The sequence below is a fragment of the Mchenga conophoros genome, linkage group LG3 (genome assembly GCF_057382185.1).
Source record: "Mchenga conophoros isolate Kocher_MC1m ecotype Shallow Benthic linkage group LG3, M_conophoros_male_GT1.1, whole genome shotgun sequence".
NCBI classification, from domain to species: Eukaryota; Metazoa; Chordata; class Actinopteri; order Cichliformes; family Cichlidae; genus Mchenga; species Mchenga conophoros.
Genome location: NC_140528.1, coordinates 68,867,082 through 68,881,462, shown reverse-complemented (window position 1 = coordinate 68,881,462; position 14,381 = coordinate 68,867,082). Strand labels below are relative to the sequence as shown.

Genomic DNA, 14,381 nt, shown 5'->3' with positions numbered 1-14,381 from the left:
TATAAGCAGAATGGAAACTTTCAGTTAAATTATTAAATTAAGATTAATTCTAAGATTCAGTAATGGGTAAACACCAATTTTACATTGGTAAGATCTTGTACTGCTGCTGCTATATATAAGCTGATGCAAAACGTTGGACTTTATGGGGCAACTAAAGTGTCCTAAAAAAAATGAACAGGCCAAAAATAAACATATGAGTAGTTTGTATAAAAGTAGAAAGAGAAATGGCTCCCATCAGCAGCTCAGTGTGGTTTGTTTTGGCTGCCTCACTTTGTGCTAGCTCACGGTAAACTCATATGTCTTTGACATACGTTGCTCATTTTGATATTTCTGCTCATCTCTCACAAACACAAATAGCTGAACTTACATTGCATTTCAATGCAGATTCAATCGGAGAAAAAAAAAAAAAAATATATATATATATTTTTTTTTTTTTCTCATTAATATTTTTTGTGAGTGAGGATCGTCTCTGCGAGTCTATATTTGGGACCTGCTGCAATGCCTGATACTTATAGGGCAAAAAGACGGGGCGGAGTGTGTCAGCTCATACACACAGTTAGAGAGAGAGAGAGGGCCATACACAGGACACATACTACCAATCACTGTACTGTGCAAAATTGTGAAGCCTCCACTTATTTCTAGTATTTTGCTACCAATGAGCCAGACATAGAAGACCACTAATTTTTCTTTTTAAAAGTGGTCATGAGCAATAGTTTCCAGGCTTTCTGGAGATTTTTCTTTGCTCATTGGTTGCTTTTTCACTCATTTCCAACCCAGTTCTTGTACCTGTCATGCTTTAGGGCTGCGTTTCAGCCAGTGGTGTTGGAGATCTTGTATAAATTAATAGAATTATGGAGGTAGAAGAGTGCCATCAGATTTTGGTTGACCATGCAGTACCATTTCCAAGGAGTTTGATTGGCGACAAGTTCATTATTCAGCATGATAATGATCCCAAACACACTGCCAATGCACTGGATAGAAAAACACACAATGACAATTTTGTGTGTGCAAATTTTACTGTGTGCATTGTGGTTTATGTGATCTGGTTTATTTGCTTTATTGATTGATTGATTTTTTTTATTTTTTGAGAATAGAAAATCAGTAACACTCAATAAACATTAAGCTATTAAACATGATTAAATTTGCCTAGGCATCACTACTCTCCTCTCAGTCTCAAAATGAAAAAACAGGCTCAGATCAAGTGCAAGTAGTCGTATCGTAGCACATCTTTAAAAACCGAAGACGCAGGAGCATTTGTTTGGCTTAATCCTAGCCTTTAGCCTCTAACCAATCCTCTCTACTGAAACCTGTAACCTCTTAAACACGAGAGCCAACAAAATGTCCTAACATCTGAAAGATGATCCTCACGCTTACATCTTCGGGAGGACATTTGGTCCTGTTTTGTAACAAAAGGACACGTACAGTCGCACACCCAGCTCGAGGCTCCTAATGAGGCCTGTCCCCGATAATGGGGGTAATCAGTGCAGCCTATCTGGCCTCTGCCCGTGCTGACATGCTGCCAGCCTTGTCGTGGCTTATTTATACATGACTGATCTATCAACACTGGCTCTATGTTTGGTGAGCCTCAGTGTCCCAAAATAGAAATAATTAGGACAGGGCGGAAAAAGAGGAAAAGTGAAAACGTGTCTCAAAGCGCATACCCTTCGAGTAGACCCCCACCGGCCCCACCCGATCCTCTGCCAATCTCTATCCATCCCAGCTACACTGTCTCTCCTGTGTTTTGTTTTCTGCAGCAGGCCGGCGGGAGGAAGACGGGTGGAGAGGGCTGTCTGTGTGGTCTCGGTGGGGTGGTGATTTGAAGTCGGGCGAAGCAGAGTGCTTTAGATAACCACACACACTGATGCTATCTCTGATTGCTGTGGATGGGTCCTTTTCTTTGGGGATTTACGACACAAAAACAAGCTGACTTACACAAATACTTTAATTAATTAGTAAACTTACTACAGTTTTCATTTGTCAGTAATTATTAATGATCGATTAGGTAATCTAGATACACTTATTTACTGCAAAATGCATTTAAATGGGTTTCTGTAATAACTGAGCAAGTTATGTGTTCACTGGGTGGATGCTAAACAGATAGCGGTTTCCAGCAGAGAGCAAAAGGAGCACAGCATATTTTGTTCTTATCAGAGAGAGAATGAACCTTCATTTGAGATGCTATTTGTCATCTGATGTTTGCACGGTGCAGCAAAAGTCTTTTAATCTTTCAACTCTTTCAAAATAAGTTCCCTGTATGCTGAAGTCTGATTACTATAGGCTGCATAAAGGAACTTGTTTGAAGAAAATGAAGTCTATAGAAACCTGACAGAATAATGCAGCTGAAATAACATAAGCTGAGTTTTCGATGTCTGTAGCTGAATTCACTGCACGAGCTTAGGAGCACCTCTGAATACCATGTTCAAAGAATACAGTTGCTTTACACACAAATGTTAAAACAGTCTCCACAAACAGCAGTGTCTTCTCTGCGCCTGAGTTCCTTTAAGGCGAGGTGGAAAAGTTGTCTTTTAAAATGGTGAGTAAAAAATTGTGTTGTTGTTTTTCAAACATTCACAGATGCTGTATGCTCAAAATACAGCATCTGCAATGGTATGGCGGTACATCAGTGCACATGGCACATCTGTGAAGGCACCACTAATGCTGAACAATATGTGCAGGTTTAGGAGGAACATATGATGCCACCCAAATGACTTTTTCCTTTTCAAGGAAGCCCTTGCTTAATTCAGTGAGAGATGACATGGAGGACATTCAAATGACTCCAGCTGTGGTCAGTGGTTTTGGATCATGACCAGCCTCTGCTCCACTTAACGCACATGCAGCTGAAGACTTTGTCTAACACCTGTTTGAGCTCCACTGCCACAAGGACAGATTACTACCTCATACCACGATACCTGCATTGATTTTACATTTAAGCTCTTCATTGTATCACACTGAGATTCTGAGCTTTTCGCTTTTTTGTCTTAACTGAGCTCCTTGTTTAGTGTAATTTTGTTTTTTGAGCTATTTTCTTCTGTGACAGCCGTGACATAGTAGTAAATAAAGTATGTGTTATCTTATGTTAAGCTATCTTATCCTAAAGAAATCGACATGCTTGCATTTGCAGATCACTTCACGGTTCATAACTCCACCTAAATCTCTGCTTTTGTAAAAACCGGGCTGACGAGCATTCAATGTGATACAGTGTAAAGAGTATAAAGATGTTGTTTTCACTCATGCTTCTCAGCTTCATGCCTGCATAAATGACATGGGAGGATGTAAAGCCTGAGGGTATGCATTACTCCGGGCGAGCTTGTAAACTAAGTGGTCTTATCATACTCTCATCTGTCCGCAGCAGCAATAATGAAAGCGGAGGAGGGCGTGGTGGGGCCGAAGCCATGTGTGTGTGTAGCTGTATGTAAGTGTGTCAGGGCATGTTGTCTGAACCTAAAATCTCTTAAGGTTTTGACAATAATGATTGACAATAATGATGTTAAGGAAGCGAGGCGGCAGGTTTAATTGGCATGTCTGAAGTCACATAGTCTCTCTCACACACACACATACACACACTTAGCCTAAACAGCCCCATAATAGTCCCAAAATATAAACCCACCCTGGAAGCATGGCTACAAATACCCTCCTCTCCACACTGGTCAGCAGAGAGGGACCCGAGACAGCTTAGAGTCGAAATCCAAAGAGAAAACCAGAGATTTTAAGGTGAGCAAAGGGTTTGTTTTCAGATTCATTTTGTTGTGTGACTGCACCCTTACAGGGAATCAAGACTCACAATCTCTCTTTTGCGCTGTGCAGATGCTTGGCTCTAGATGGATGCTGCCCTTCCTGGCTCTTTACCTGCTGCTGGAGGAGATATCTGCTGCTGTCATACCAAGCAGATCCAGAAACAAGAGGGTAAGCCCTTTTTGTTTTTTTTTATTAACAGACATTAAATTTATTACCACTTTCGGACAAGCAATTTAAACAGCTACTGGCATTTAATCCTTTTCCATCTTATTGAATGATCTGATTACGTCCTCAGGAGGACACCTTAATGGACCAAGAAGTCTTTTCCCACCTGTTCGATCACTTGGACATGAGCGACCTCTCTGTGGGTGACGCAGGGGGGATGGTGGGAGATGTAGACAATGGCTCCTTTCAGTCAGAGACTTTCATCGCCCCGACAGAACACCTTCCCGCCCAGCGGCAGCACCCGAACCAGCACCAGCATAACCGGAAAGCCAATGAGAAGAGGTTAGGACAAATGGCTCTAGATATTGTCGAACAGTTGGTTATACAGCCACACGTGATAGAGAAAAGGTGTAAATAGTGCAAATTAGCTGTAAATACAGCAACTATGTGCTTATGCAGCTTATATAAACTGACAAGTTATGATTTATGGGGATGATTGTTACTTATATTAGATGTATTAATCCTATGATGTAATTTACAACAAAGGACACTTGTAAATTTGGAGTCAAGTAGATGAAGATGAATATCTTAATGCTTTTGAAGATTTTTAGCTCTTGGCCAAAATACATGTAATTCTGATGTAAATATGAGAAGATCAAATGATCAGTCCAGAACCAAATGATGTCTTTTGATTTGATGCTTGCACGTATTTGATTCCCTGATGTTGTGTTGAATTCTGACTGCCTTCCTCTCTACAGGAGGAAGGTCGCTCCTCTGGACCCCATCGGCGGCTTTCAAATATCCAGCTTCAGAACCCGAATGGTGAGCGGCAAATGACACTTATCCCCATTTTCCCACCAAATAACCTGCATCGCAGCGACATTTAAATGCCACAAGCTCAACACACTCGCACTGTTGATACATAAAGTATACATGTGGGCCTGAAACATCGATGGCTTTAGCTTTAAACAGAAGTTATTATTCAGATTATTTTTAGCAGACTGCAAAGTAAAAAATATGCAAACAGAACTATATGCTGTCCCATTCAGTGCAAAGAAAGCAATCTATTCCTAAACTTGTATTCTATGAACAAATATCTAATAGTTTAAAATATACATAAATACATATATGTATGTGTGCATGTGCTTGAGTCATTGAAGTCATTATTGCTTGAATGGCCTATTTGCATATGCAGTTATCATCTTTCATGGCTTGTGTAAGTTTTCTGTGACACTGGTAGCCATTTCTAGCCCCTACAACAATGCTTCAGCATTAATAATTTAAAAACCTTGCACTTGTCTAATATGAAGAACTGAGCATTTATATATTTGTTTTGCAGGATGAACCAGACCTCCCCAGGGAAGATTATCAGAACTAGAAAGCCTACTAAATATCACGCATGAATTTTTGTATAACTTGGCATTTATTCAGTATCTGTGCCATACTAACGAGTGAGATTCCTGCCAGCTGTCGCCCTCTGCTGGTAGAAGACAAAACCTGACAAACACTGTTGTGTGCCAACACCTAACAAAATGTGATATGTAACTGTTTGTTTTTTGTGTGTCATTTTATTAAAGAAAATTAAAAAAACTCAACCAGCATGTTCCCAAAGACTTTTATTTTTCAAGCTACAATTAAAGGAAAAAAAACCAAAACAATATCAGACTGCAGAAAATATAGAATTTGCTTGAGTATTCTCTCTTCACTTTCACATATGTACAGTTGTCAAAGAACAGGATATGTACACAGAATTTTAAGTTGTACGGAGAATGCAACTGCTACTGGAGACTTACGATGACTCTCCCACGAACAAAAGAAAAAACGCACATGGTAAAACCAAACAACATAAACAAAATGACAACCTAGACAGCCTCAACTTGTTTTCTGTACACTACAACTTTGTTCTCGATGTGAGACAATCATATGTCCTTTTTCTGATGCGGGGTGCATCTCTAATCACCCCCTTCCTCAGAAAGCCTAGAAATAAAAAATACATATATATATATATTTTTTTTAAACAACCATTCATAAACGCGCCTCAGAGCTACTTTGACATCGTAAAGCACGGCAACAAACCAGTCGTCTTACAGCAACGTTCCCCCCGCCCCGATATCAGATGATTTAAATACAAAAAACAAACAAACACATAAGTAAAAACTGACTCACGGTTAATGGCTAACTGATTAATAAGCCGGACTGTGAGAAATACTAAGCACGCTGTCATGAATGCACATGACCAAGTCCGGTTTTCAAAAAAAAAAAAAAAAAAGCGGGGGTGTATTTAGGTTTTAAAAGTGCACTGCTGAAAGGATAGTTTGAGTACAACTAGATGCATATGAAGATGCAAAGTGATAAATCTTATCCGAGTCAATGAATTGAAACTTCTTATTTCAGGAGGCTTAAAGACAACCCAAGAAAAAGCTGAACACAAACTACCAGAGTACGATCAAAACCAAAACGAACTGCCCGTCTAGCATTATGACGTGCGTATAAAGTAATAACAGGAGTGACATTATCCACCTCTTAACTGACAATGTAAGCTGGGCTTCCCTCTCCCCAACTCTGCATGTGTTGTATTGATTTAAGGTTGGGAATGATTGGACCAAGCTCAGGGTGGTACTCCGGAGACCAAAGGAGAAGGTTTTCACTAATTTGTCAATATGCGCAAGAAATAATTTACAAGTCAAAAGTGGACCTTCAGTCAATATGAGAACTATTGAGAGAAAAAAAAAAAAAAAGTATATGCACATCACCAGAACTGTAATACTAAAGCCAATCAATGCTGACGTCAATTAAGAACTGTCAGTATTGCCTTTTTTTCCCAGTTCTTCACAGTAGCAAAAGGGGGAACGAAAACTAGACGTGAGGGATAAATAAGAATGGTTGTGATTGTCGAAAGAAATCCAACAAACCGACTTTACAGTTGCCCTCCAGGTGATAGTTTAGGCTGTTTTGGCTGTAGGCATCAAAGAAAGTTAAGTGTCAGACGACAGCAAAAACAGATCAAACGCTCCTTTTCCTCTCCAGTCCTGCTCAGCTTTAAGTGTCTTTTTTGTGTCCCGACCGCCTCAAGTCCCTGCACTTGTGGCAGTAAAAGATGTCGGGAACGTTTGACTTCTTGATCTTTGCGCATGACAAGTGCACCCATATGCCGCACTGGTTGCACTCGATCATCGGCCGTCCCGCGAATGGCTTCCCGCAGTAACAGGTGATCAAGTCCCATGAATCATCCCCTGTGTGGATAAACAGACCAGAGTTACAGGGGGATTATGGTTGTGAGTTGGTTCAAAGTAAGCAACCACCAAGTAAATAACAGACAAAAGGTCAAAATTACAGTGTCTTACCCGATTCCACCATAATGTCTTCATCAGCGATCCATGTCTCACCCTCACTGGAGCTCATTTCTGCTTCCCTGATGGATTCGTCTGGCTGCACCTTCCCCATGCTCTGCATGCTCGAAGAGGAGCCCCCGTGCCCCGGCAGCTCCTCCCTGCCAGCTCGTACCTCGGAGTGCGTATTCCGTGCCTCGGAGTCAGTCTCGCTTTGAGGAGCTGAACTCTTGAGCTTCTTAGCTTTGGGCTGTTTTGAGTTCTTGCTGCGTTTGATGCGGGCTCTTTTCTCACCCTCGCTGCTGCCACTATCTGCTGCTCCCATGGCAGAATCCAGTGATAGCTTTTTCAGTTTTTTGTCCTTCTTGCGCTCTCCCTTAGTGCTGGCCTGGGTCTCATAAAGAGAGTCTTTAAGCTGCATCTTATCCAGCAGGGTGCTGTCAGAGTGCATGCGCCGAATACTTTTGCCCTTATTTGCTCGAGCTTTGCGGACAAATGTATGGATGGTGTGGATGTCGGAGCCCCCATCTGCCCAGGCATTGCCATTGGAGCTGCTCCCTCCACCTCCACCATCTGCTGACAACCCCGAACTGTGTGCAGAGCTGGATGATGTTGGGGACCACGAGCTTTCCTATAAAAGCAGACAAAAACATCTTCTGTCAAAACTGCAAAGTAGTCACTACATCTAATATGATATGTTAAAAAGAAAATGGGGGGGGGGGGGGGAGAGAAAAAAAAGCAACAGCTCACCTCTTTTGGACTGGGGATGTAACCGGCATAAGCCAGGACAAAGCTGCAGAACTTGTTGAAGTCTTCAACAGTCCTCTTCTTCTTCTCTGGGGGCTACAGGAAACATGTCTTTGTTTAAGAGAGTGAAGCTAACCTACACAGCCCTCCACAACAGAGGGCAGCTGAGTCAAATAAAGTGCTCAAATGATAAAAATACTCACCAGAGGTTCCGTTTTACACGTTAACAGTGAATCTGTTGAAGAAAAAAAAAAGTCTGTAAGTCACAAGTGACCACTTTTCAACTGCTTAACAGCCACTACATTACAAAGCATTCCGTTGCCGAGAGAGTGGACTAATGCTAGCATTAGCTTGCTAACACGGCTCAATACCTTAATCGGGATTATAAACGATGAAGCGCATGCTGGTCTTATTTGAAAACAGTGTGTTTGTAAAAGCTACGTTAAATTAACGTCCATATTTGACTGAAGGTCAATTGAGCGAAAAAAAAGAAAAAAGAAAAAAAAAAAAGACCAACTAACATCTTCAAGACAACTTCTGCGTCCTTAAACAACGCAACCGGTGTCACTTTGTGACTGCTTGAACTTCACAAAATTAGTGGGTGTGTAAAAATCACTCTAGAAGAAGAGTTCGTTGTTTTCACGCCAAGTTTATAAGGAAAAGTTGACTGGATTGCTAAAAACGCGTCTGTTTGCTGGACACCATGCTTTTGGTACATTTTGTGTGTATGCTAATGCTAGGTGACGTTTAGAGGGGAAGCTAACTGAATGTTATGCAGTTTGTAGCGTTAACGGTAAACGGGCAAGAGAGAGTAACTTCATTTTACTGAGCTTTTACAACGATAGTTTTGCGTGGTCGAAGGCTTAATTTGATATTTTTAAGGGTTGTCTTGTGGCTAACAGCCTCTTGATCAGCTAGCAAACCAAGGTAGCTTTCTTGATACAGTAGTGGGAGGCTCCATAGCAGAGATAGCTTTGTGCTATCGGCTAATGTTAATCGGGCGTGTCGTGCTGGCTACCTTTGAAGTTTGAGCTAATGTCCAAAAAAGGGGGGCATTTTTCTGAATTATATTTTTAAGCCATGTTATCTCAACTGACACGTTAGAGAGGCTTCGGTGAGTTGGTTTGCAACCGTGGCTATGCAGCTATTAAGCTATGTGGTTCGGCGCGTTAATTAACTAGCAAGCTAACGGGAACTGTGTAATAAATGTTAACATCAAATCTATGAACTACAATCACTGTACAAAAAGTTGGAATCACACAGTCTTCACTTTTAAAGAACTTTCATGGTAGTTTAACGACAACACGTCCGACTGTCGGTCAATATCGAGCTGTGACATTATTACAACACACGCAACAACGACGTTAGCCGTAACTCACTTTAGCTTACTGTCCTCAAAACGACAGCTTTACGCGATGAACAGATTAACATCAAGTGAGGACTATTTTTCGTTGGGTTTTGTTGATAGTCCATAAGCATACCTTGGTGTTCAGACATTATGTCAAGCATTGTCGCCTCGCCGACACGGCCTCGATCCGAGAAGCAGAAACAGCAGGCGAGCTAGCCGGAGAGTGGCGGCCGTCGCTCTGCGCCTTCTCCCGGCGTGGCTGCACCTTAGCACCGGGAAACTTTGGCAGCAGAAAGCCAAGTGTGTGGAGGATCGAAGATGCTGTCGTTCAAAGAAACTCCACACTTTGTCGAAGTCGTCCTTGTATTCCCTCTAGGGTGAATCCCAAACGGGGGGCAAACCACCACCGACCTGTCGCCACACTATTAGCCCGACAAAATACTAATACCACCGTCGCTTGTTCACAAATCTCCCACTCTTCGTCAGTGCACTAATCTAACCACAACAGAAGTGTAAACTTTCATTTAATTAACGCTGCGAATCACTGCAGATCCATGACGGAAACTTCCCTCGATGAAGTTTTTCGTTTCTTCGTCGTAGACATACAAAACGACCGAAGTTGGGGCTTTTTATTCCGCACGGTCCTCTTCGTGCGCGGCAGAAGCCTCTTGAGGCTGCCAGCGAAGGGTGTGCTGCAGTGTATGCTGGGTAACGTAGTTTAGTTTTCAGCCTTTCACCAAACGCGTTTACGGGCGTAAACGTTTAATAAACTACATTTTCCTTCATGAAGACGATTGAAGTCACAGGGAACTATGGGATACGAAGTTTTTTTTATTTACTCTAACCACCCCAAACATAGTAGCTAGCGAAATCTGCTGTACTTTCACTGGACAGGGAAAGCTTTATTTTCCTGCGAAACATTACTTGTAGCGACTTTAGGTACTTATAATTGTTAGCTTTAAGCTATGTCGTTCTCGTGAAGGCAAATTACTCATGTTTTCTTAAGTATTCATGTTTTAAATGGCGGTGAAGCAGAGGCAAGCTTACTAGCTGATGCTACCATGTTGTCTGAACTATTGCAAGGCACTGATACTGGGGCGGTTCTTATAATACAAGGTAAATATGTGAACGTTGTCGACCATAAGTATACATTGTTATCAATAATGATGACATTAATTGATGTAATTTATACTTTCATAGATTCTTGTAGTTATTCTGGGCAGCACCTACTTAAGAGCTTCATCAGTGCCGCATTGAACAAGTATGTAACCGTGTTTCCTTGTATACCTATTGTTGCCTAAAATATGTCTAAGTTGTGTATTGGCTTAAACAGTAACTGGCCTGTGCTATGATTTTAGAGAAGAACCTGTCCACGTGCTTGGTTTTGATGTCAGTGAGGAAGAACTGAAAGATGGATTAACAGCATCTACTCAGAGGTATTGAACTTTAATGCTGAAACAGTTATTTGATCAACAACAAATGATGTGATTTTGCTTAAAAGTTTACTTCATCTACCAAGCGAAATGCATAACAGTACCTGCTTTCAATTTTTTCCAGTGTGAACCATTGTTACTCCATTAAAGGAGTGTGTAATGTGTTTTTTCTAATGGCCATATACCATATATAGACTAACCAAAGACCCACACATTGGACAGCTAAATGGAAACATGATACACAAGGAAATACTTGATGTATTTGGTGCACATGGCAGATTCTATTACAGCAGACTATTTTCTTCCTCAGAAGGCCTCGGTCCCTGCCTTCTCAGGGCAAAAACTGAGTTTTCAAAATTCTTTAAAGTTGATGTTTTAAAATTTCAGTCAATTTTAATTTTTCAACACAGCCTGAACTTTCTCATGCAGCTTTCTTGCAATTTCTTTAAGTATTTAGGAAGGACATTCAAAGGTCTTCTTTAGATTTTGTTGTGTTTGCTGTTGAGATGGTCCCACACTGCTTCAGTAATGTGGAAGTCCAAATGTGGATTCATAACTCTATCAGACCTGTTTTCACTGATTTTCAGCCAAGTTCTTGTGTAATCTGGCATACCTCAGCCCTTTCTCACTGTTTCCTTAACAATAGCTTCTTGACAGCCTTCCTTCCGCTGACACCATTTCTGGATCTTTAACATGGAATCAAACGTTCATCTTGTGCTTCTTTTACTTCAGGTTGCACTTTCACAGTGCTTATACGGACCCCCTTGGGTGGACTAATCGGTCGGCTTTTACAGTTCACCAGTTTTGTGTGGAGGAACTCACTCATCTGCTCAAACAAACATCACACCCCAAACCAGTGACTTTAGTAATCGACTCGCTGTCATGGATATTGAGACACATGAGGCCACCTGCTGTCTGCAAGACTCTTCAGCAGCTTAAGAAAGGTGATAATGTATCTTCTGTGTCTCTGTGTGTGTGATTTAAGGCCCATGTATTCAGTAATTTTACAGAATGGGAGGAGGTCTGACTCCCAGCATCTGAGCATGCTTTTAATGCTTTGACCTTTTACCCATCTTTCCCTGAGCCTAATTGACCACAAATCGGATCGCATCAGCATTTCTGTTGTGCGATCTGCAGTGATACAAAACAAAACGTAACGCAGAAAAGATGCTCGTCTTGGCTTCACCCCCAAAAATCTATTAAGTGGTTATCTTTCTTTAAAAAGCATATTATGGATAAAAGGCTCTCTGTGTTCACAGTCCTTCACGGGTGGCTTATTTTTAGTAGGCTGTGCAGCACTTCCCCTGTTTAACGATTACGTTCTGTTTTCATTAGGGGGAGCCGTGAGAGCTGTTATTGGTCTGCTCCACGCAGATATGCACCAGAGGGGTACTGTGGGAAGCGTCTGCCACTTAGCTACTTCAGTTATCACAGTGGCACCTGGAACGAAGGGAGATGAAGCGGTGGCAAAAATAACAAAGCGATCAAAGTTGGGGAAAGTTACGCAAGATGTAAGAAGAGCTTGAACTTTAATTACTATTTTAAATTCCTACAACTTTTATGAAATATTTATTGTTCTGATTTTTGTCATTAGGAGGAGATATTCAGCATCAAAGGGGATTTCTCAGTTACTGTAGTGAGTAAAACCAGCCATGCTGGACGCAGACAGACTGAACCAGAGGAACAGCAGGTACAGCGTAACATGTGTACAACAGCTTCACACATTATATGGATAAATAAGCAAACCTGTTATGACGTAAGTGTCCTTTTTGTGTCTTGTAGATGGACCCAACAGCTAACTTGACCTTCAACATTCGCCTGTCTGACACAGAGCGCGAGGCCAAGGAGAAACTTGCTCTTCCCTTTGTCTTCAGCAAAGAGAAGTCAGACTTTTTTTCAGTGACCACATCTAATATATGTTGATTTTCTTTTTAAAACTTTTTTTAACAAACAACCTAAAGATACAGTTCTCTTTTAATCTTGCAGGAAAACCGCTCTGCTGCAATCGGGCCCAGGTTCCGGTCGAATTCTGTATGAACCCGATGCCAACGATGACTACGACCAGGAGGACCCTGATGATGATCTTGATGTTTAGATTTAAGGCAGGAAAATCTGCTGAAGATCCACGTTTCATCTGCTTTTTTTGCCATTGAAGGACTGAAAAGCTTTCAATGCTTTAAACTTATTTCATGTGTGTTATCTGTTGGATATGTACGAGACGTTATCATTTCACTTTTTCTAAAAATATAAACTTAATGTTGTTGTTTGTGGATAAATTATTTTTTTTTTTTTTGGTTGGTTATTTACAAAATAATAGATTTTTGATTTTGTGACTTTTGCACTGAAATGACTGTTTTTTTTTCTGCACTATGATTTATTGCAGTGACTGGGACAAAAATAAATGACAGTTCACAAGTGCTTAAAGACCAAAAAAACAAACAAACAGGTTTCTCTTACACAAAACAGTATTTATTACTTGTGTGCATCTTAAAAATCCTGGATATCTGTTCATCTGCCACATCCTATAGTAGGAATTAAATCAAATGCTGCTCACAACCAGAAAATGTCCCGGATATATATTGTCTCATTGGCAAAAATGATCTCAAACCAGTTGCTCTTTTGGGTACAATACTTAAATACTTTTTTAAATTTATGAGCTTTTGAGGTTGAGTTATAATCAATATATGTTTAAAATATGATTTGTGAAAGGGAAGGTTTACAAGGTGGTACTCAGACCTGCCACAGTGTATGGTTTGGAGACAGTGGCACTGACAAAAAGACAGGTGGTGGCAGAGCTGAAGATATTAAGATTCTTATTAGGAGTGGCCACAATGGACAGGACTAGAAATTAGTACATCAGAGGAACAGCTCAGGCTGAGCAGTTTGGAAACGAAGGCTGATATGGTTTGGACATGTACAGAGGAAGGATAGTTGATACATTGGATAAAGGATTTTGAAGTTGGAGCTGCCTGGCAGGAGGGAAAGAGGAAGGCCACAGAGGAAGTTCATGGATGTCACAAAGGAGGATGTGCAGAGGGCTGCTGCAACAGAGGAGAAGCTAGGGAGGGGGTGAGTTGATCCACTGTGGTGGAGCAGTCCAAAGAAGTTGAAAATGTATACTGATTTATAGATGATGTCAGCAGGTAGGTCTGATGGCACTAAATAATTAGTTTTGAGCGACAGTTCGACATGAACACCGATGCCAATTGCAGTGTCAGATTTAATAGTCTGATAGTTTACAGAAATTTGATTCAAGCAACTTTTTAGCATTGAATTACAATTACCAAGTCCGTGATTTACTGACAGCTGTCAAATACAGTCACACATTCATTTCAGTTTGGTTTGATATTGTCGTTATACAAGATACACAATGCTCCAATAAATCATTACATTTCCTCTTAAAAATATACAGGCCCGTCCATTACCACCAAGTCACACGGCTTTCTCAGCAAGAGTTATGTTTACGTAAAACTCCCCATAAGTATTTATGTAAGAGTACAGCTGAAGAGCTAAAGAGCAAACTAAAAGGTGTTAATTTGAAGGTTTTAGCTGACATGCTCGTCCTCGTAGGTTTGTTTTCTTTCCACGTGGACGTGCTGCGCGCAACCAAGCTGGTCGCGGAAG

The 14,381-nt window shown here is 41.0% G+C and overlaps 3 protein-coding genes across 4 annotated transcripts; 2 read left to right on the top strand and 1 right to left on the bottom strand.

Moving 5' to 3' along the window:
- Positions 1 to 3,412: 3,412 nt before the first annotated feature.
- On the top strand, positions 3,413 to 5,490 carry LOC146580291 (uncharacterized). The gene is made up of 5 exons (XM_085266945.1): positions 3,413 to 3,711; positions 3,805 to 3,903; positions 4,031 to 4,242; positions 4,659 to 4,722; positions 5,240 to 5,490. The coding sequence occupies exons 2-5, from the start codon at positions 3,805 to 3,807 to the stop codon at positions 5,276 to 5,278; spliced, it is 414 nt and encodes a 137-aa protein (XP_085123071.1). The 5' UTR covers positions 3,413 to 3,711; the 3' UTR covers positions 5,279 to 5,490.
- A 9-nt stretch (positions 5,491 to 5,499) lies between these two features.
- phf23b (PHD finger protein 23b) lies at positions 5,500 to 10,025 on the bottom strand. The gene is made up of 5 exons (XM_085266942.1): positions 9,458 to 10,025; positions 8,180 to 8,211; positions 7,980 to 8,072; positions 7,245 to 7,860; positions 5,500 to 7,133 (listed from the first exon to the last, which is right to left on the bottom strand). The coding sequence occupies exons 1-5, from the start codon at positions 9,483 to 9,485 to the stop codon at positions 6,940 to 6,942; spliced, it is 963 nt and encodes a 320-aa protein (XP_085123068.1). The 5' UTR covers positions 9,486 to 10,025; the 3' UTR covers positions 5,500 to 6,939.
- Positions 8,345 to 13,220, top strand: elp5 (elongator acetyltransferase complex subunit 5). Of its 2 annotated transcripts, XM_085266944.1 has the most exons (9): positions 8,345 to 8,577; positions 10,331 to 10,440; positions 10,525 to 10,585; positions 10,683 to 10,760; positions 11,490 to 11,701; positions 12,093 to 12,268; positions 12,352 to 12,447; positions 12,540 to 12,640; positions 12,744 to 13,220. In XM_085266944.1, the coding sequence occupies exons 2-9, from the start codon at positions 10,386 to 10,388 to the stop codon at positions 12,850 to 12,852; spliced, it is 888 nt and encodes a 295-aa protein (XP_085123070.1). In that variant the 5' UTR covers positions 8,345 to 8,577; positions 10,331 to 10,385; the 3' UTR covers positions 12,853 to 13,220. The 2 variants fall into 2 exon arrangements, with proteins under 2 accessions (XP_085123070.1, XP_085123069.1); XM_085266943.1 differs by lacking the exon at positions 8,345 to 8,577 and having other exon boundaries at positions 9,122 to 10,440.
- Positions 13,221 to 14,381: the final 1,161 nt, after the last annotated feature.